General features: G+C 47.4%; 1 protein-coding gene across 1 annotated transcript in view; it reads left to right on the forward strand.

The window, feature by feature from the left end:
* Kif6 (kinesin family member 6) overlaps nucleotides 1–19933 on the forward strand; it is a 288300-nt gene that overhangs the window by 200392 nt on the left and 67975 nt on the right. The window contains exons 14-15 of the mRNA XM_055614888.1: nucleotides 9458–9566; nucleotides 17150–17205. Of these exons, the coding sequence (XP_055470863.1) occupies nucleotides 9458–9566; nucleotides 17150–17205 (165 nt within the window). The remainder of the gene's footprint in view (nucleotides 1–9457; nucleotides 9567–17149; nucleotides 17206–19933) is intronic.

Below are 19933 nucleotides of genomic sequence, written 5' to 3' on the forward strand. Positions count from 1 at the left end.
TTGACGACCATCACCTCACTCCACTGAAAGAAGAGGGCATGAGAATCTTATTACGGGAGCCATTTGGTTTATCTGTGCTTACATTGCAGTCGCTGTGATAAAATACCATGACCGAAAGCAACTTAGGGGAGGAAAAGGTTACAAATGGCCAGTCCATACTTACAGAGACATCACAGTGTTGGGAGCTTATGTCACTGGTCACACCGCATCCATCGTCAAGAAGCAATAGAAACAAATGTGTCTGTGCTGCCTGATTACTGACTCTTAGCTTTCTTCACTCTTAAGCTGTTTAGGGCCCGGACTAGGGAATGGTATCACCCACAGTGGGCTGGTTCTATTAACAACCAATTCAATCCCCCACAGACACGCCCACAGGCCAACCTGATCTGGACAATTCCTTAACTGAAGCTGTCTTCTCAGGATACTCCAAGCTGTGGCGAATTGGTAGTTAAAAGCTGCCTATTGCAGTACCTAAGCTGGAAAGTAAGACTTGTTCCCAACATGCATGGCCAACTGAAGAGGGCATCCCACACACTTCCTGCCTACACTGCTCTGCTGTTTACTGAGAGCTCTGCTAAAATAAGAACTGAAAGCTGACCACTGGCTTTGGAATGTTAAGATCCTTGTGGATCTGGAAAAGATCAGTTTCTGTGGAATAGATTGACAGTTTGGAACACCGTTGAAAGAAAGAGATGGAAGGATATTGAGATGGTGAAGGCAGGAAACCTGGTTTAGGCATTTTTTGTGGTGTATGAAAAGGATCAGAGAAGTAGAAAGAGAACTGGGTGATAAATGGGGTAAAGTGAGAACATTGTGAGACTCTGTTCCCCTGAAGATAGCGATACCCCACTCTGCCCTCTGTACGCAGTGAAGAGTCTGTTCATCCCATAATTAGTGATCTTACACCTGCTTTGGTGGTGGAGTCAAGGTTTATGAAAAAGAATGTTCTAACTTTCCATTTTTGTGCCTACATATATATATATATATATATATATATATATATAATCATTGCCTGCCCATACCCCTTCACCAGGGTCTTTTTAAATATGCTCTTGGGAACAATCCAAAGAATAGGGGAATTACCTAGGCCAGAGAGGAGGAACACTGGAAGTAGAAAGGCCCAGGCAGGTGTCTGAGTACCACAGCCTGGATAAGAAAGGGCCAGCCTTTGGTAAAATAATAGTTCTCTTGTTACCAGAAGGAAAGCCCAAGTGGTGGGTATTTATAAGAGCCCAACAGCAGGCATGATGGAGGAAAGATGAGGTGAGCAGGCACAAGGGTGGGAAGATGAGGAAGCCCATGCCTGTGGCATGGAGTTTCTCAATGAGAAGAGATGGCAGCTGTGGAATGAGTGGGGTTGCTATGGTAGAGAAGCCAAGAACAGAGAGGCTATGGAGCCGGACTAGATATTAAAACCACTCACTTTCCAAACAACTAGCAATTTCTAGTCCTGTGCCATATCCTAATGTGTTAAAATGGTTCTTGTATTCTAAACAGCTTGTAGCAGGTGGGCGGCCTTTCACATGACTCGCTGTCACCGACAATGATAATTCTGACCCTTTCTTACATTTTCACTTTTGAAGTGTTTGCACATTCATCCATCCATCCTGTCAGACTTTTAAATGAATGATTCACAGCTGATTGTATATCGTAAAATTTATAGGCTGAAAATGTGTGAGTGTTCTACGTATGGCCTAACAGTACCATTTCTAAGAAAAAGCACTTTCACCAGAGATGTCCTGTCTCCAGCCATCTCTTCAGTCAGCAAGGCCTGCTTGCAGGGTCTGCAGCATTCCAGGCAGAGCTTGGAGCTATATGCTTTGAGGGCATGTGGACAGGGGAAGAGAAAATTAAATGACAAAGCCAAGGCAATGCCTCTAACGGTCTAGAAAGCCTGGTCCCACCAGCAGACTTGTGAAGATTACACCCATCCCCTGTTACACAGAATGCACAGACACACACATGCACGCACACACGCACACAGGAACACAAGTAATTCCCCACACCTTTCCCCCTAAACGATGGACACAGACATCTTAAAGTTTTCATTGGTTCACTACATCTTCCTGAGCTAGGGAGGCGGCAGTTTTGCACTGAATGCTTACACAGTTAAGGGAAGCTGCATTAGGGGAGGTTTTTGTTTTGTTTTGATTTTTTATTTTCATTTTTCATTTATTTTTTTGCTACTCAGCTGCAAGGTAAATCTTTCATTTTTCTTTCAAAACATATTTGCATATGAAGACTGTAACTGCAATGCTAACTTAGGTGACAGGGAAGCTTGCCCCATTCTCAGATGACAGGCCATGTCTATGATACTTCAGCTACCGCCTCCAGCACAGGATGATGAAGGGCTTCTGCTCGCCATGTGACACTGGGATCCTGTTAACTGTCCTGTCCTGAATCCTGTGAGGTCAGTGATGCAGAAACTGGAGAGGAAGGCAGGCTTTCTGTTTAGAAGGTCTGTCAGCTACCTGTCCCTTCACTTACAGAGTGGACCACACAGTTCCTGCCACCCAAAGCCTGGCATGGAACTGGACACCGAACCCCCTTCAGAACCTCCGCTTTGGTGAACCAAAGATGATCAGAAGCATTTGAGAACCAGCCTGGAGTAGAAGCACCAGCAGCTTCCTCCAGATTGCTGATTTAGCTCCAAACCCCAGAAATGCCAGCAAGAGCCAGGCTGCTTTCCAGGCTCCATGCCCATATCTGTCCACCATCGTCTCCAGACAGCACACATGGGTACTTTGCTTTGGATGAGAATATTTACAACATAAAAACCCTGGAGGGCTCGGCTGAGAGAACGCGTGCTTTCTGTGGTTGGCCTTTAGGACCGGATGTCTTTATGGTGCCTTCCAGAAGCTTCCCTTCCTGTTGATGCTCAGCGTCTACTTGCTTATCATGCTGAGCCTCTCTTTGCTCACTGTGGGGAAAGTGGGAGGCTGAGCCACAGGAGCAGGGGGGATGAATCAGACATGGTTACTAAGGCAAAAGGAAAACACAACTCTCCTTGAGCATACTGTCCCCTTAATCTCACCCAGCCCACCACCTCTGCCCCGCTGGGCCCATGGCATGTGTGACTTCTGGCTCTGGGAGTCAGGAACCCGTCTGATTTATTTAAATGTGGTGCCACCATTGGGTGGGTCTCCTAAGGTTTATGTGGCTTTCCACTTCACATTTTCCTTTTGCTCTCCTCCCTAGAGCCTTTGCCAAGCCTGCTGCACTTCAGCCTGGTCTAAGCTGGCACTGGGGATCTTCTAATTGCAGGCTGTGCTCTGTTATCTTTCATGTGGCAACCTAGAAACTGCAAGGCAGGTCCTCATCCGAGACCCTTAACAAAGGTGATAGCAAAGGTTGAGCGCAGACCTCTGACCCCCAAAGCCTTCCAGAAGCTGTCAGTCAAAAGTGGGAAGCTGGTTAAATGAGCATCATTCTTGATCTTGCTAAAGATCTTCCCTGTGTTCTTGAACATCTGCACTCACTTTGGCCGTGGCTAGGTGGTTTTTTGGTGTGTGTGTGTGTGTGTGTGTGTGTGTGTGTGTGTGTGTGTGTGTTCTTCCCCTCATCCTCAGATTCCATATCCCACTGGATCCACCCAGCAACCCCTTAAATTGTAGCTGGGCTACTTGTGGTCCTTTCAAGCAAACGGAATCATGGCAAATGACACTACTTTCTGTGGTGACCTCCGTCACCCTGGTGGCAGAGAATGTGGAGAAAGGACTCCTCATTTATTCACTCACAATCTTCTCAGTGATTGGAACGCTCAAAGGCAAGGACACCACTGTGGGGGCACAGGGGTGTGGCCGGGATGCTCCATAGACCAGTTCCTACAGTGACAAAATAAAAGGCACAGAGATGATGAAGGGGACGGAGGAAACATACTAAATGCCACTTGTCACATAATTGGCTTATAATCTGGAAGCCACCTCTTGGAGGACCAGCTTTTGAAGCAGAGATGACTGCCACAAAGCCTGCCCAAAGGGCTTGCCAAAAGTGCCAACACTGTAATTAGTTTCCCTGGCAGAGAACACTGAGTGGTTAGCAATGTCTTCCATGGGTGTGAGGAAGGGAAGCAGCAGGCTTCCCTTTCAAGTGTCTCCAAAACATTCCTCCTGCTAACCCCTCCCTATGGCAGGGGAGGGAGGGAAGCTGCTGTCTCAGATGCCCCTTCTGATCTTCCCCAGAGATGGTCCACGTCTCTTTGTGCGTTCGTGCATGTGTGTGTGTGTTTGTGTGTTGTGGTATATGCACATGTTCATATAGGTGTGTGTATCTATATGCCTGTGTATGAAGGCCAGAGGTCAATGTGGAGTGTCTTCCTCAGTCACTTTCCACCTTAGTTTTTGAGGCAGGGTCCCTCACTTACCCTGGTGCTCACCAATTTGGCTAGGTTAGCTAGCCAGTGAAGTCCGGGAACCTACCTGTCTCCACCTCTCAAGCTCTAGGGTAACAATGAGCCCCCTACTACTCCTGGCTTTTATGCAGGGGCTGGAGCTCCAAACTCCTGTTCACACCTTACCAATAAGCCGTCTCCTCAGGCCCAGTCCCTGTGTCTTGGAGACCTCAGCCCTCCACTATCCAGGGCACTTAGCGCAGCAAGAGCACCAACTTTACTCTCCACATTGGACTAAGCTGTTGACTTGCCCTTTCCACAGAGCCTCTGGGGCCCTCACTTCCTCTTTATGACCCTGAGGACATCCTTTCCACAGCATGATTCTTGAGACTGTTGAATGACTAACCATCCATTGGGTCTTCATCAACCTCCTAACTTTCTTGTCTCACGTTTCATCTTGACAGATTGTCTCCTCCCCTTCCTCACCTCTGCTTCCACACTTGACTAAGTCTCCTCTCCTTCTTCTCGTCCTCCTTCCCATTCCCAGGTCTATTCCTTGGAACCTAGGCACACATGCAGGAATGGAACTTCCTTCTAATTGTTTTTAAGAAGATATTCACATTATATTTCATGCAGTTCACAATTACTGAGAAATTTTCTTGCCTGTAAAAGCTTTATATCAGGGGCTGGAAAGATGGCTCACCTTTTAAGAGAACTGGCTTTTCTTTTAGGGGGGGTTGGGTTTGATTCCTAGCACCTAAGTGGCAACTCACACATACGTGTAACTCAAGTTCCAGAGGATCCAGGCCCCTCTTCTGGCCTCTGTGGGCACTGGTCAAGTACACACACATACATGTAAAATACAAATAAATATTTTAAACCTTGTATTGGGTACCACACAAAGGTAAACTCCATGCCTGCCTGTGGCCTGACATCCTTGCACAGTCATATAGTTTATCAGAGCCATTCTGTTACCTTCCATTTCAAAAGTTTTCTAGCACCAAGCGCCAACCCCTCTCTCCCTTGTTCTGCCCTGAGCTTTTCAACACTTCCTATTGGTCTTCTTTTTTTCCCCTCTCTTCTTCAGTCAGAGAACTAGAGCCATGTATAAAGACATGTCTCCCAAAGAAAATATATTTTTGGCTCTCTGTGCACAAAATCACTTTTCAGCATGCAGAACACAGGCCTCCATCCTTTTACTTTGGTGGATTTTGAAGCAATAGCTTCAGCAGTAGCACGTTGTATGAGAACAGCCAGGAAAATAAGCTGAAGTCCACATGCCCCAGACAAAAGGAAATCAGATGGCAGGCCCAGGACAAAAGAAGTTCTCCACCACAGCAGTGTGCTCTTTCCACTCAGTTTCCATAGAAGCTTGTGTTAAGGTCAGGAGAGCTTCCAAACACTCTTTGAGTTATATTCTGTAGCAAAATAAGGGATTCAAATTTAGGATGACAAAAGGGAGAGACTATTCAGAAAGAGGGAAAGGGCCTAGAAAGATGGCTCACCAGTTAAGAGCATGGCTGATCAGAACTCCTAAGGCCTCAGACCTCAGTAGGAAACTGATTCCAAAACACTGGGATGGAGGCCAGGTCAGTTCTATGCTCTGCAGACTCTGTCAGCTGTCAGCAAACTTCAGGCTTTCTCTTTGCTCCCCCTGAGACCATAGTACTCCCTAACTGTGTTTGTGCAAAAGCTTCTGGGAGCTGGGGCTCATAGCCAACAGTGGGCTGAGAGACATGGTGAGCTCTAGTACAGAGCTGAGTGTTGAATTTCAGCATCCTATGGTACCAGCTGTGAACCTACCCTTATGTTCCTTAGCATAACATTCACAAGAAATGTCTTCAGCGCCCACATTGCTCAGTTTCTCCATTCATCCACACTGTGTCGGTTGGACCTTCGACTTGGGACCTGGAACCTTCCAGCAGCCACTCCCTCTCTCAAGCACTTACCTTTCCCTGCTTCTCTCTCAGTGCAAGCTGCAATACAATTATTTGTTCACTTTTCCTTCTCCCTGGCTAGACTCTGAGCACTTTAAACATTACCATCAAAGCTTCAAGCCTGTCCAATTTCGCATCCCAGTCGCATGCCTAGCGCCATGCCAAAGATAAACAAACACGTCTGGAGGGAAGAAATAAATACATATCTGTCCCCTCAACAAAGTGAGCTCTCAAATGCAGAGTCTGCTCCCTTCTCTCCCTAAAGCATATGATGTGTGTTTAACAAGAGCTGCTCACGGGAGCAAGAGCTTATTTCCTAAACCCAAAGAGGGATAGTAAAGCAGAGATGACTCTTCAATGGAGTAAGGTTGTTCGTTCATTTTGGGGGATGACCTGGAGTTGAATGTATCTGTATAATCTAAAAAGAGGTTAGTGTAGTCTGTGAGCAAGGGCAGGGGCAGCCAGGAAGGAGGAGAGCTGGGATGGGAAGGAGGCTCAGACGCCTCAGCTGCTGGTCCATCCCTTAGGCATCAGCATGGACCTCTGGTAACATGCTCCATGCAACAGTCTTCCAAAGTCTCTGCAGAATCCAGGCCTTGATTCCCCTTGAGAGAAGCCACTGAGGTCGGCTACCCCGTTCTCTTCGTGACTTGGAAAGCTAGTTTATTCCACTGTTTTCATCAATGCCCACCCAGCCTTCGTCACTGCAGTCAAACCCCCCCCCCCCAGCATGCGTTCCCCAGGATCGGAGCACTGGTGCCATCTTTCTGGTGATAAGCTGAGGCACACTCCTGTCTTTTCAGTTATCCAGTCTCCGAACATCCGTGATTCACAGTGACCATGTTACCCCAATGGCTCCAAGTTTCATAGCAGAACCATCTAGATTCTCAAAGGACATGCCTTCCTTATCCTTCCTCCTCTCACAAACCCCCTCAGGGATAATCCAGAGACTGTCCTGCTGATTACAAGTTCTTAACTGCCTCAAGAGTGCTACAGTCTTTGTTCCCATAACAAAGAAGGCAGGCAGGGGCTAGAGGAGAAATGGCCAGGCTCCAAAGCTTCTTCATTCCCGGGCCTGCTACAACCTGAGGAGCGAAAGCCTCCTCTAGGGGAGGCAGCCTGAGGCTCTCACAGACAGTTCCAGTGTGTTCTCTGTGGCGCTAACTCTACAGCATGAAGCATACCATATTACAACTAACTGGGCATAGCCTGAAGACAGAGAAGAGGTAGGGAAAGTGTTCCTTGGCTACTGTTGGGCTCCACTGGGGTCCATCAGAGAGATGTGCACCACAAAAATATCTCTTGTGCACTGGAGCTGATCTTGGTGAGTCTCACACCAACTAGTTCCCACCAGATTCAAGAGTGTGTAAGACAGATGGAGGCACAAATGAGCCATGACTAAAGAGGGTGGGGTGCCAAGCCCATCGCCGTGTCACCATTCAGACATTCCTCATGGTGCTATTTTTATCACAGTAATCATGAAATTGCTGTCAGATGGGCTTGCCCAAGTCCTAAAGCTGACGATAGGAGATAGTGGGGCTCTTTCCAGGGAAAGGGGGATGCTGCATGAAGGCCACTAAGAGTACATCTCCCAAGGCCCTGGGCTGTTACTCCTGCTGCCCTGAGAACAGGGTCATCCTCCCACCCACTTCAGTCTTGGCCCTGTGAATTTAACAGACTAACAGACATAGGCTGAGTAGCTTCCGGATGCAGACCTTTAACAGAAGACAGTGGAGTCAGATAAACATATGACCTGTGGCCCTGGAGGAATTTGTGTTTCACTAGAAAGGCGTATCATGTACACAGTGTCTTCTGGACTGACTGTCATGGATGGAAGATAGGGAGCCTAGTGGGGGGGGGGGGGGTGGGAGGGGGGGGGGCGGGGGGGGGGGGGGGGATCTGCTCTGTGTGGGCTTAGGAGCCTGGTGAGGGGATCTGCTCTGTGTGGCTCAGGAGCCTGGTGAGGGGAGGATCTGCTCTGTGTGAGCTCAGGAGCCTGGTGGAGGGATCTGCTGCTCTGTGTGGGCTCAGGGGCCTGGTGAGGGGATCTGTTCTGTGTGGCTCAGGGAAAGCATTAGTCTGAAGATAACAGGTGGCTAGGGCTTACTTTTCAAAGATCAGCGGAGGTATTGGAAAAATAGAAGAGAAGGGGCCTCCTAGGGAAGGGTTTTATTTATTTTTTTTTAAATAAGAGTTCTGGCCTAGCATGCACTAAGCCCCGGGTTCCTTTCCCAGCAGTGCTTAAACCCAGTTTAGTGGCACATACCTCTAACCCCAATAGTTGGGAGGTAGAAGTAAGAGGATCAGGAGTTCATTATCATCCTTGGCTAGGTAGCATGTTCAAGGTCAGCCTGAGCTACATGAGACCCTGTCTCAAAAGACAAAAGCTTGCAGATTTATCCAAAGCCTATTGTGACTTAGGTTGCTCCTCAGGAGTCAGGCGCACACCTGCACTGGCCATTGCCTTTGGAGGCTGCCAAGTAGGGAAGCTGGCGAAAGAAAAGCCACCTGTTTCCTCTAAAGGGCCTACTTTCTGTGGCTGGGCTCTGGATTTGTGCTGAGAGCAGAGCCAAGCTGTGAGGGCTGGCCTGCAAGTGGCAGTGGCAAATTAGGGTGTTAAAGTTGGACATAAACCGGGGACCTCCCACCATGGGCTTTGGCTGGAGCATTTTACTGACTCCCAGCTAAGGCCCAAGTAAGGAGCAGGACCCTCTTCACCAGCCACAGGAAGTAAGGCTGAATCATTAAATAGAAACTAGACGCTAATGGCAGAACTTTCTAGATCCTGTAGCTTTCGCTCTGGACTTCAGTTTGTGTTACTAAATGCCTAGAAATTCAGAGAGAAATTTAAAAATCCAAAATGGGACATAAGGAGAAAACAGGAAGAACTGTGCCACCAAAGGGTGGCAGGAAGTAAACTCACAGATGTGCTCACCATCTGGGGCTTGGAGGCCTGGCTCTCATTTCCTCTGAGCAGGCACTCCAAGCCCCACCCCCACCCCCTGAGTCACGTGGACTTGTGGGCACAGCCTCTAGTCAGGCACCACCTGTCTGGCCACAGCCTCTCTGCTGTGGGCTCCTGGGAGCCAGGGCCAGCTCTGTGGTCTGAATAAAGTGACAATGAAATTAATGGCTTCCTGATGATGTGACTGAAACCATCCCCTCCCCCCACCCCCGTGTCTCCAAATAGGGATGAGAGAGGGGATGTCACTGGGACGCCAGGAGGCTTTTGAGATTTTCAAGAGGGACCACGCCGACAGTGTCACCATCGATGACAACAAACAGATTCTGAAGCAGAGGTAAGACTGTCAGAGCGCAGCTGGTTCCTTCTAAGGCTTAGGTAGGCCAGTCCCGAGGCTTCCTGCCCTGTCCTTCTGCAAAAAAAAAAAAAAAAAAAAAAAAAAAGGTGTAAAGTCTCTATGGATTCACATTTCCCTGTGCACACCCTGGTACAGTTCTCTTTCGTGTCTGAGCGTCACCGTCCCAGGACCACTTGGGTAAGCTGCTTGAAGGTCAGGGGCCTGCTACTGACAGCATTAGCACTCTCTGCACGATGCTCATTTTGTATATAATTCTCACCAGACTGGGACTCTTACAGATACCTTCATAATCTCCAGGGGAAAGCAAGACAGGCTGGGGAGCTGGGACTGAGGATAGTGTTAGCTGTGCAAGCATGAGGACCTGAGTTCCAGTCACAACCAGCATCATGCACCTGTGATCCCAGCACTGGGAAGGTGGGGGAGGGGAGACGTTTGGGGGCTCTCTGGGATTTGATGACCAGCCAGTCTGGTCCGGGTTCAGTGCCTCAAAAAACAAACAAACAAACAAACAAACAAACAAGTAATAGAAGACAATGAAATTGTACACACGCACACACACATTCTTAATGTATAGATTAGATACATTAGGTCCTCCATATTTTTAGTAAAATTAAGAGTTCAGGTAGATGAAAAGGCTGAGGAGAAAGATGAAGGTTTAACACAGCTGCTATAAGGAGGGATGAGAAAGTCAGCCAGGAAGCATTTCCCAGGGCTAACGCAGATCTCAGAGCACATCAGGAGCCCAGTAACATAACACAATCCAGCCCTCTGGATCTCAGGCTAGACCCTCTTAGTCCAAAGAGGCGTGTGCACCTTGTGTCCTCTCAGCACCGTGAGAGTAACTATCCAGCTGTGCCCCGAAGGAGAACTCTCATGGCTGCACTGCTTATAGCTGGGGGGAGCTGAACATAGTCTAGGAGCCCAAGCTGAGCAGTTGACAGGGAATTCAACAGAAGGTCCGTGGATGAGGATGTCCTGTGGGCGTTGATGGACTAGATGCTTGCAGGACAACAGACAGAGATCTTAAAGGCACAAAAATAGGAAGGGACACGTTCCAAAAAATTACAAATTTATTTACCCCAAATAGGAGGCCTTTGTACAAAAAGATTGACCTGAGTGTACCCTGGGAATGGAAGCAGGGGCAGAGTGGACAGAGTGGACAGAGTGGCTGCTGCTTAAGCATGAGTGCTGGATTTCATAGCCAGCACCCATGTAAAACTCTGGACTAAGCCACTCAAGTGCCTTTCACCCCTCCCCCGCCCCCTTGCTGTAGAGGTGGAGCCAGCTGTGGAGGTGGGACCTTATCTCAAAAGACAAGGTGGGCAGCACTAAAGGAATGATGCCTGGACTTGCCTTCTGGTCCACACCTGCATATGCATACAGGCACACACATACACTCTCTCTCTCTCTCTCTCTCTCACACACACACACACACACACGTACACACATATTATGCACAGGCATGCACACACCGACTGACGATGCTCTGTGTACCCCAGTTTAAAAGCCACCAACATGATAGATAGACACACTTTACTTTCTCATTCTCTGAAATCGTCCTGGCTCCTAGCTGCATTGGGCTTGCATCTGAGTCTGGTTCTGTTTCTGATGGGAAAGTTGGTCATGGCCTATCAGGTGAGTGTGTGTGGGTCTCTCAGGCTTCGCCATACAAAGCCGCCCTGACTCCAGTCCAGTAGAGTTCGGATAACCCGAGCAGCTACTGGGATTTTACTGGAAGCAGATTTTGTTCGCCCAAGATGGACAATGTTACCAGTGCTCCCATCTTCCCCTTGGCCATTGTGCCAAGGAATTAACAAGACTCACTCCTCTGAAGAGATCTTCCCAGCAATACATCAGTTTTTAAAAATCCAATGAAAAGGCGGCCCATTCTTAAAAAAAATAATAATAAGCTACATCTGTTTAATGTTAATATAATTGTAGTCATTAGGGAACTGCTTCATGCCAAGAGGCTGTGGGTGCCACTGGGAACCTCACCTTCTCCCTGAACTCACACTTTTATTCTCATCCACAGGCACCACTCAGTTGTTAGAAATTACTGGCTGTGTCAGGCAGGTTCTCTGGAGGAACACAACCGTGGAGTGGATACACGTCAAAGAGAGGAATGACTAGATTGGCTTACCCGATACAGTCTGGGCAGGCCGGCAGTGGCCATCTGCACACCAAAGAGGCTGAGAATCCAGTAGCTGCCAGTCAACAAAGCGAGGAGCCTCAGCAGCCCCAGTCCAACACCAACAGCCTGGGGAGCCAACAGTCATTGGTGTTGTGTCTAGGTGGGAGGGCAGGAGAAGCTGGAGTCCAGCATCAGTGGACACTTGGAGGTGGCAGCCACACAGGCTGCTTTTCCCTGGGGCGTCTTCAAACCCTGCTGGAAGATGCTGCCAACTTGGAGAGTGAATCTTCCCTTCTCATTTAATTCTCTCTGGAAATATCCTCATAGATATACCCAGAAGGGTGTCTCCTGGGTGATTCTAGACCCTTACATTCACACATGTGTTTGTGTGTGTGTGTGTGTGTGTGTGTGTGCGCACACACACACTCATACACACACACACACACACACACACACACAGAAAAGAAACAGCTGCCTACCACAGAGAAAAATTTTTTTATTAAAAAAAAAAACAAAAAACTAAAAGAACAACAAAAAAACAGTGTTTCAACAGCAGACACAAATCCCCAAATGCACAGACTTCCTGTTTGGCCCTGACATAGAAATAATCATCAAGTAATCCTGAGTCCTTCAGGATCCTAAAAATTTGCTTTAGTGCCCCCTAGTGTCAGGGAGGACCATCGCAAACGTCCACAAGTAGTGGTCAGAGGAATACAGGCTGACATTTAGTTACCTTGGGCTTCTGCAGCTCTCACCCCTCTACCATCCCTCGGCACCCAGGTCCCACTGGCCCTCCCATCTTCCTGCCCTTGCCTCACCTCTAGGAACTCTGTGGTCTGATGGTTCTGGCATGTCATCCTGTTGAGATGGAGCTACCTGACCCCATACATATCTCCTTTAGCCCATGGCAAGAGAGGTAATAATGCCTACCGGAGGGATTGTTGGCAGCCCAGAACCCTCTGGGAGTCTCTCCGCTTGGAGATTCAGGGGGGCACATGAGTGGCCTGTGTGGTCCTTGACACCTATCAGGAGGCTGTCTATTCGCTGTTCACCTGTACATTTCAGCACATGGACTTCCTAGTGTGCCTGGGTGCTGCCACCGGATTTGGGGGAGGTTCAGCTGTCTGACTGTGATGAGAGAAATAAGATGTCACATTAATAGGACATTTGCCCTTCATTGGCCTTCAGCATATGAACCAATTCTTCAGTGGAGTATTTTTTTTTTACCCCTAGTGGAAGGCAATTGTTATTCATAATCACTCCATTTTGTAGGCATGATTCATCTTTCTAATATATAATGATAAGAGAGGCGGGCGACCCTGTGTTCTGTAAATATCAGCGCCCAGGCAAAGCACAGGGGAGCTTTTCTTTTGTGGCAAAACCTTCTTACAAACTGAACCTACCAGACACAGAGTCCCCATTAAGTAACAAAAGAGGAAATGAATGGGGAGATGGACTGTGATTGGAAGGCGGTAATAATGTGAGCTAAACCAAGAAAAGTGCCCCTTCACTCAGCTGGATCCTTCTAGCACAGAATGGAACAGGAGCCTGGGAGCTGCAGAGAAGTGGGTGGGGGAAATCACAGGCCCCATCTGGAAATGCTGCCGGTAGCAAATAGGAGCTCCCTACTTCCCATTAGAGTTTCATTTTAACCTTTATTATTTTACCATTTGATTTTTGTATTTACACTTTGTCTGCTAAGCTAGAATTATAAACTCTGAGAGTAAAGACTAGATTAGAACCTTCTCAGCATCCCCCTGTTTCTTAAAACGATACCAGACACACACACAAAAAAAACCTTCTACTTAGAAAACTATTTTGTTTGAGAATGCCTATTTGAAATTGGCTTCCAGTACTCAGCAGTCAAAGAAACTGCTTAAGATTTGCTGCGAAGCATAGAACAGATGGTGGTAGACTCCCTGAGAGTCCATCAGGCCATAGAGGACAGCAAGAGTTTTGAGCACACGCACGCGCACGCGCACACACACACACACACACACACACACACACACACAAGCACTGATATGTAAAAGAAATGCAAGGGAAATGCAGGCTAGATCTTCATCACAATAGAATGGCCTAGAAGGTAAAGTATTTGCTGCACAGGCTTGGGGAACTGAGCTCACGTCCCCAGCACTTACATCAGAAAGCCTGGCATGGCAGCTGATTTCTGTAACCCCGGCAGCGGAGGCACAGATGGGCAGACCACTGGAGCCCAGCAGGCCGCCAGCATACCCAAGTCTGTGAGCCCCAGGTTCAGTAAGAAACCCTGTCTCAAAAAGTAAGGTGGAGAGTAATTGAGGAAGACACTTGACATGGATCTCTGTCCTCTCCATGCACAGTGAATTTCTGAAAAGAAGCCGTCTGTAAGGGCTAATTGGCAGATTAAAACTTCAATAATATGGAGAGCTAGAGTGTTGCAAGGAATAGCAATCTTCAGCCTAACCAGAGACATTACTCTGCGTCAGACCTCTCCTCCTAATAAACAGATAATAATAATAAACCTATGGAAACTGAAAACAAAGACTGTTCTCCACCAGAGGAAAGGCTAAGACTGTCATCACATAGTCTCTACGTAACCCATCTCTCTGGTGTTTCCATCAATGTATTTTTTAATGCCTTGATTTAGAGCTGTTTTGTTTTGTTTTGTTACCATTAAAAAAAGTTTACAAAGCATCTTCATAAAACTGGGGGTCACTTAAATCGGTGTTGCCAAACCAGGGTCACTCAAATTTGGCTCCAGAATAAACCATCTCTGGCCCTGGGTCAGAGCATCTGTTGCCTGAGTTCGCTAGTGAACTGTGTGTAGGGCAGCCAGGCATGGGCTTCCTCTGCTGCTTCCCGCTGAGTGATCATATCTTTAGCTACCACACACCAAGGGCAAGATAGGATCCCCTCAAGAACGTTCTCAGAAGTCACGTCAGACCCTGCTCAGCTGTCTCCTATGGTGAGGAAGCTGGCCACAGTGTCCAGGCCCCTAACATCTATCTGCAGGGACCCCTTCCAGTAGGTTGGTTGGCTGGAAGGATGACCCTCAGCCTCCACTGTCCATGGTTACTGCTTCCAGAGCACAACCCCAGCACCTAGCTCCCCCATAAAGCAGGCTCCTGTGCTGCCTGGTGGAGGTCAGCATTCAAGCACACCACACACAGAGTCCAGTGCTTTGTTCCACACTTCCATGAATGTCTGCTGGACTGAACAAAGCCTGCATTTTGCCAGATGCCTCTGCACCGGACCCTGGATGGTGACAGGCTCTCACTGAGAAGACATAAATAGCCTATGAGGAACCTTCATTCGGGAGCCAGGGTGGTGTCCTCAGCCATGCAGCCTTGTAGGAAAATTCAGTCCTCTTCCCTGGAACTCCACTTGTGGTCTTATGCCAAACAGATGCAGAGAACAGCAATGACAGAATTGTCACCACTTTCCCAACAGCCACGGAGCACTGGTGGCCTGCTGGCCCTTGCTTTCTCTCCTCAATTCATCTGATACAGCTCTTTAAGCATGAAGCATCAAGCAATAAGGTATCTATGCTTCTCTGGAACCATATGAAATTCGTTTGGGGAGGTTGGAAGAGGACAGAGAGAGAAGAGACCATTGAACTAATACAGACAATAGAAAAACGGAGCAGTAAGATGGGAGGATTTAGCCTAACGTGCTCTCTGTTTTATAGGTGTTTGTAAATCTCTAGAAGAAGTCGTTTTCTAAAATTCTGTGACCCCTCAAAGTCCGGGTCACTCCCAACTCACACACAAAGCTTTCTTGACTACACCCTACACATAGATAGTCCCCTTCCCAGATCAACTCAAACAGTGTGGTTATTGTTATCCAAGACAGAATATGTCCTACTTTTTGTAGGGTTTTGGCTACCCCTTTAATTTCATGGCAGAAAGATGGACTAATGTTTTATAAGGTCTCGGAGTGGTAGCTCATCTTCATCATCAATGTCTTTGGACTTGGAATCCCCTAGGAGACACACTGCTGACTGTGTCTGTTGAGGGTATTTCCAGAAAAGTTTACCTGAGGAAGACAGACTCACTGACTGGTGGGCCCGCCCTGTGGGTGGAGCCCCGGAACTAATTGAAGATGAAAAGCCAAGCAGCGCCATTCTGCCCTCTGGCTTCCTGTATCTGACACACCATGACCAACCATCTCACCCTCCCTCCCGCCACCATGCCTTCCACACCTTGTATGATGCCCTGTATCCCCTCCAGGGCTACCTGTTCCTTCCATGGGTCGTATCTTACACCACTTCCCCAGGACAAGCTCGGGCTCATCATGGATGTCACTTTAAGATGTGAGCGTAGAGGGCACGCTGACTGCGGGCCAGCACAGCTGTCTCATGGACTAGTGTTTGCCCACAGAGTGTAAGAGTTTTGAATGACATAGGGAAGAACTTACAACACTAAGTGAAAAAAAAAGTATCAGGGAATAAAATCCTGTACACTGTCTATATGTGTGTGTATTTATGCATACATTATGACCTCGCCCTGTAAAAACAGGCTGGAGAAAACACTAGACACACTGCATATCATGATTTTTTTTAATATATATATTTCTGACTTGGAAGTTATTTTCCCCTTAAATTGTATTTTCAAAATCTGGTTTAATACTCATCTGCAATAGGAGTCTGTAAAGGGTCAAATAGTAATATTTTCCTGTTCCACAAGCCATACAGTCCCTGACACATCCTCTCCACTCAGCTGGGGTAACTTAGAAGCCGCCGTAGGTGGAATGGTGATGAATGGGTAAACACGGTCTAATAAAACTTTATTCACAGGACCAGGAAGTAGCCCTGATTTGTCTCATGACTGATGGTCAGTAGATGGCCTCTGCTGCAGCATTGTCTGTCAATATGTTATTTCAGAGTTTTCTTTGGCTATGAGGTTGGCATCATGGCTGAATAGATCATGGTAGAGAAACCTTACCAGCACCCTTCATCCTGGTATCCTTGCAAGCATCAGAAATTGAATTCATTCATTAAAAATATAAGAACACAACTTATTTTGTTTTATTGTTTTGTGTGTATGGGTGTTTGGCCCTGGTGTGTGTGTGTGTGTGTGTGTGTGTGTGTGTGTGTGTGTGTGTGTGTATGCAGTGCTCCTAGAAGCCGGAAGAAGGCGTTGCATCCCCTAGGACTGGAGTTACAGATGGTTGTGAACCGCCATCTGGTGCTGGGGATTGAACCCAGGTCCTCTGGGGAAGTGCAGAGAGTGCCCTCAACCACTAAGCCATTGTTGCTCTATTTCACAGGAGATGCAATCATACAGATTTCAGTCTTCCTTTGTCAGCCTACCGTATTAAGCTTCTTTTCAGTTTTCTTTTGTCTTCATCACATTCTAGCAACCTCTCAGACATCTCTTATTTTTTCAAACATAATCCAGGATGAATAGCAAGAAGTAAACTTGTCTTCATTCTTTTTTTTTTCCTCTAGATTTTCCGAAGCAAAGGCACTGGGAGAAAGTATAAATGGAACAAGAAGTAAAATTGGTAAGCAGATGACATTCTGACAGCTTCTTTCACAGACCGTCCCCAGTGGACACTGGATGATGGTCTGCCTTCTTTGTATAGCCACAGAGCCTAGCTTGCACCCCTTCCCAGGAAGCCCTGGCATGCACCCTCTGTAAGAAAGGCATTTTTGTATGGGTCTGGCCTGAGCTTCTGCGTTGGCATACCCCAGTGAGAAAGTTTTACTTCTCCCTGTGTGTTTCAGCAGTAGCTCAACCTGTCACAGCCATGTAATCACAGCAACATTGTTTCATATTTCCAAGGGCTGTGAAACACTGTTACACCGCCCAGAGCTGGTGCTGGGCATTTTTTGCACACATGTGCACTTTCAGCACCGTCCATAAAGCCATCGGGAAGATGGGAAGCCAGAGTGGGGCAGTGCATTCTCCCAGCCGACAAGCCTCCTGATAGGAGTGTGCTTGCCAGGAAAGGACAGGCTAAGGCAACAGACAATTTTGAAAACATGTGAGCCTCAGATCTTCTTTAAAGCAAGACAGAAAATGCCTCTTATCCTAAGCTATAAAACACAACTGAGACCCATCTCCCAGATAGTGCAACTTCACAGAGGGGACCCTTTTACCTCTGTGCTCCAGAAAGCAACTGTTGCCTGTTTGTAGCTGGTTCCTTGTCTCTTTCTTGTCCCCAGCTCCCCCTTAGAAACCACTTTGAGTGTCCCCTCTGGCTTATTTTACAGAATATGGATAAACGGGATAGCCTCAGTCCATCTAAGTCAAGGAAACAATTCCCCTCTGTGACTGTACAAGAAAGAGCTGAGGCAGCTAGACCCTAAGCCACACCTACACCTTGTGGCCCAGAAGTTTGGATGGTGTGATGGTTGGTTTTATTTATCAGATTGACACACTCCAATAACACCTAGGAAAGAAGTCTCAGTGAGGAATTGTCTAGATCAAGAAGGTCTGTGGATGTGCCCGGGGTTGAGGGTTGGGGTTATCTTGATCACATTAATGGATGTGGGAAGACCCAGTCCACTCTGGGTGGCACCATTCCCTAGGCTTAGGCCCTGAACTATAAAAGTAGCCAGGCTTGGTGGCACATGCCTGTAATCCCAGCACTCAGGGAGGCAGAGGAAGGTGGATCTCTGTGAGTTCCAGGCCAGCCTGGTCTACAAAGCGAGTACAGGACAGCCAAAGCTATACAGAGAAACCCTATCTCAAAAAAACTAATGGATCAACAAACAAAAAAGAATGGAGAAAGTGAGCTAAGCAGTGAGCATGTGGATGTGATGTGACTTGGTGTTTTAGGTTCTTGCCACAATGACTATCCATGCTAGACCATGACCTGGCGTTGTGAGCTGCTTTTTGTCAGGGCACTTTTATCACAGCAATAGAAGTGAAACTGTGATAGATAAGGAAACTAACTTGGCTGAAATTTAGCACCACCTTTGATGGTGGAGGCAAGCAACGGGGAGGAAATGTCAGCACAGCACAGTGAAGTCATGCTCACCATGTGGTAAGCCTTCGTCAAGTACCTTCGATGCCCTTGAACATTATCACAGTGATTAGACTCATCATTAGAGCCTGTTATTGGATGTATGTCTACAGTAGCACATCAATATTTCTATATCAAAAATGGTTTCAGAGCTTTGGTAACTATTTCATTGTAATTATCAGATGTGTACATGCTAGGCCACCAACAACATGTACACAGCAGATTCCTTTCCACAGTATGGTGTGCAAATGCTTCTTCATAATACAGACTAGAGGCATGGTCCTACCCATCTCTCTTGTTGCTTCTCAAAGGGGTTGAGGAGTGAGGGCTGTCCCTAACCTATCCAGACTGGATATATGTTTGGGATTAGCACACAGAGCACATGTGCTGTCGGAAGTAAACATCAGGGTTTGAATTCTGAGATTCAAGTTTCCAGCAATATCAAGAAAGCAGCTAGTTCAGTGGTATAAACAAAGCCAAGGCCCCTTTCACAGTCACCCCTACCGTTCAGATTGTCTTCTTGGTCCAAGAGGACCAAGGTAAGAGGACTGTGGAACCCGGGCCTGGCTACTGAACAACACCCACCTAGTGTCTAGCCACAGGGAAGAGTTCAATCGCGGCATCACTCAGATGGCAGGTTAAAATTAAAGCTAAAGGAAAACTCTGAGCACATATTTAAGCTTTCTAAGAGGTAGGGGCAGAGCACAGATGGCCCATGCCATGGCTTGGGTGGTGACTCAGCTCTGCTCCGAGCACTGCCACATCCCAGCTCTGGGCAGGCTTACGATGCCGTGGAGTGTACTTGTAATTGGCCCACAGAGAAGAAACTACAGATCAACAAATCCATATGTTTTTCTCTGACACTGTGACCTACAGCTGTGTCTTGAGTTTCATCCTTAGAGATTCCTGAACACTTTCTATTTCACTAGTAGCCAAATAATATCTATTTTTATATGGTAAAACGCTCCAATTATTTTCTTTCTTCAAGACACTAACGAACAAGGTGGATAACCCTTGCCAGTACTAGAGACACAGCTCAGTGGTTAAGAGCATTTACTGTGAGTGCAAGAAGACATGAGTTCAAATCTCCAGGCATGGCAATGAGAGAGGAGGATTCTGGGAGCCTGCTGGACAGCCAGCCTAGCCAAAGATGGGTTAACCTCAAAAATGGGTCTCCTTCAGGTTTCATGAAAGGCTCTGGCCTCAAGGAATGAGGTGGAAAGCTATGAAGAGAGAGACCTGATACGCAACACACTCTCCC

The sequence above is a fragment of the Psammomys obesus genome, unplaced genomic scaffold (genome assembly GCF_907164565.1).
Source record: "Psammomys obesus unplaced genomic scaffold, mPsaObe1.curated_primary_1811, whole genome shotgun sequence".
Classification (NCBI taxonomy): domain Eukaryota; kingdom Metazoa; phylum Chordata; class Mammalia; order Rodentia; family Muridae; genus Psammomys; species Psammomys obesus.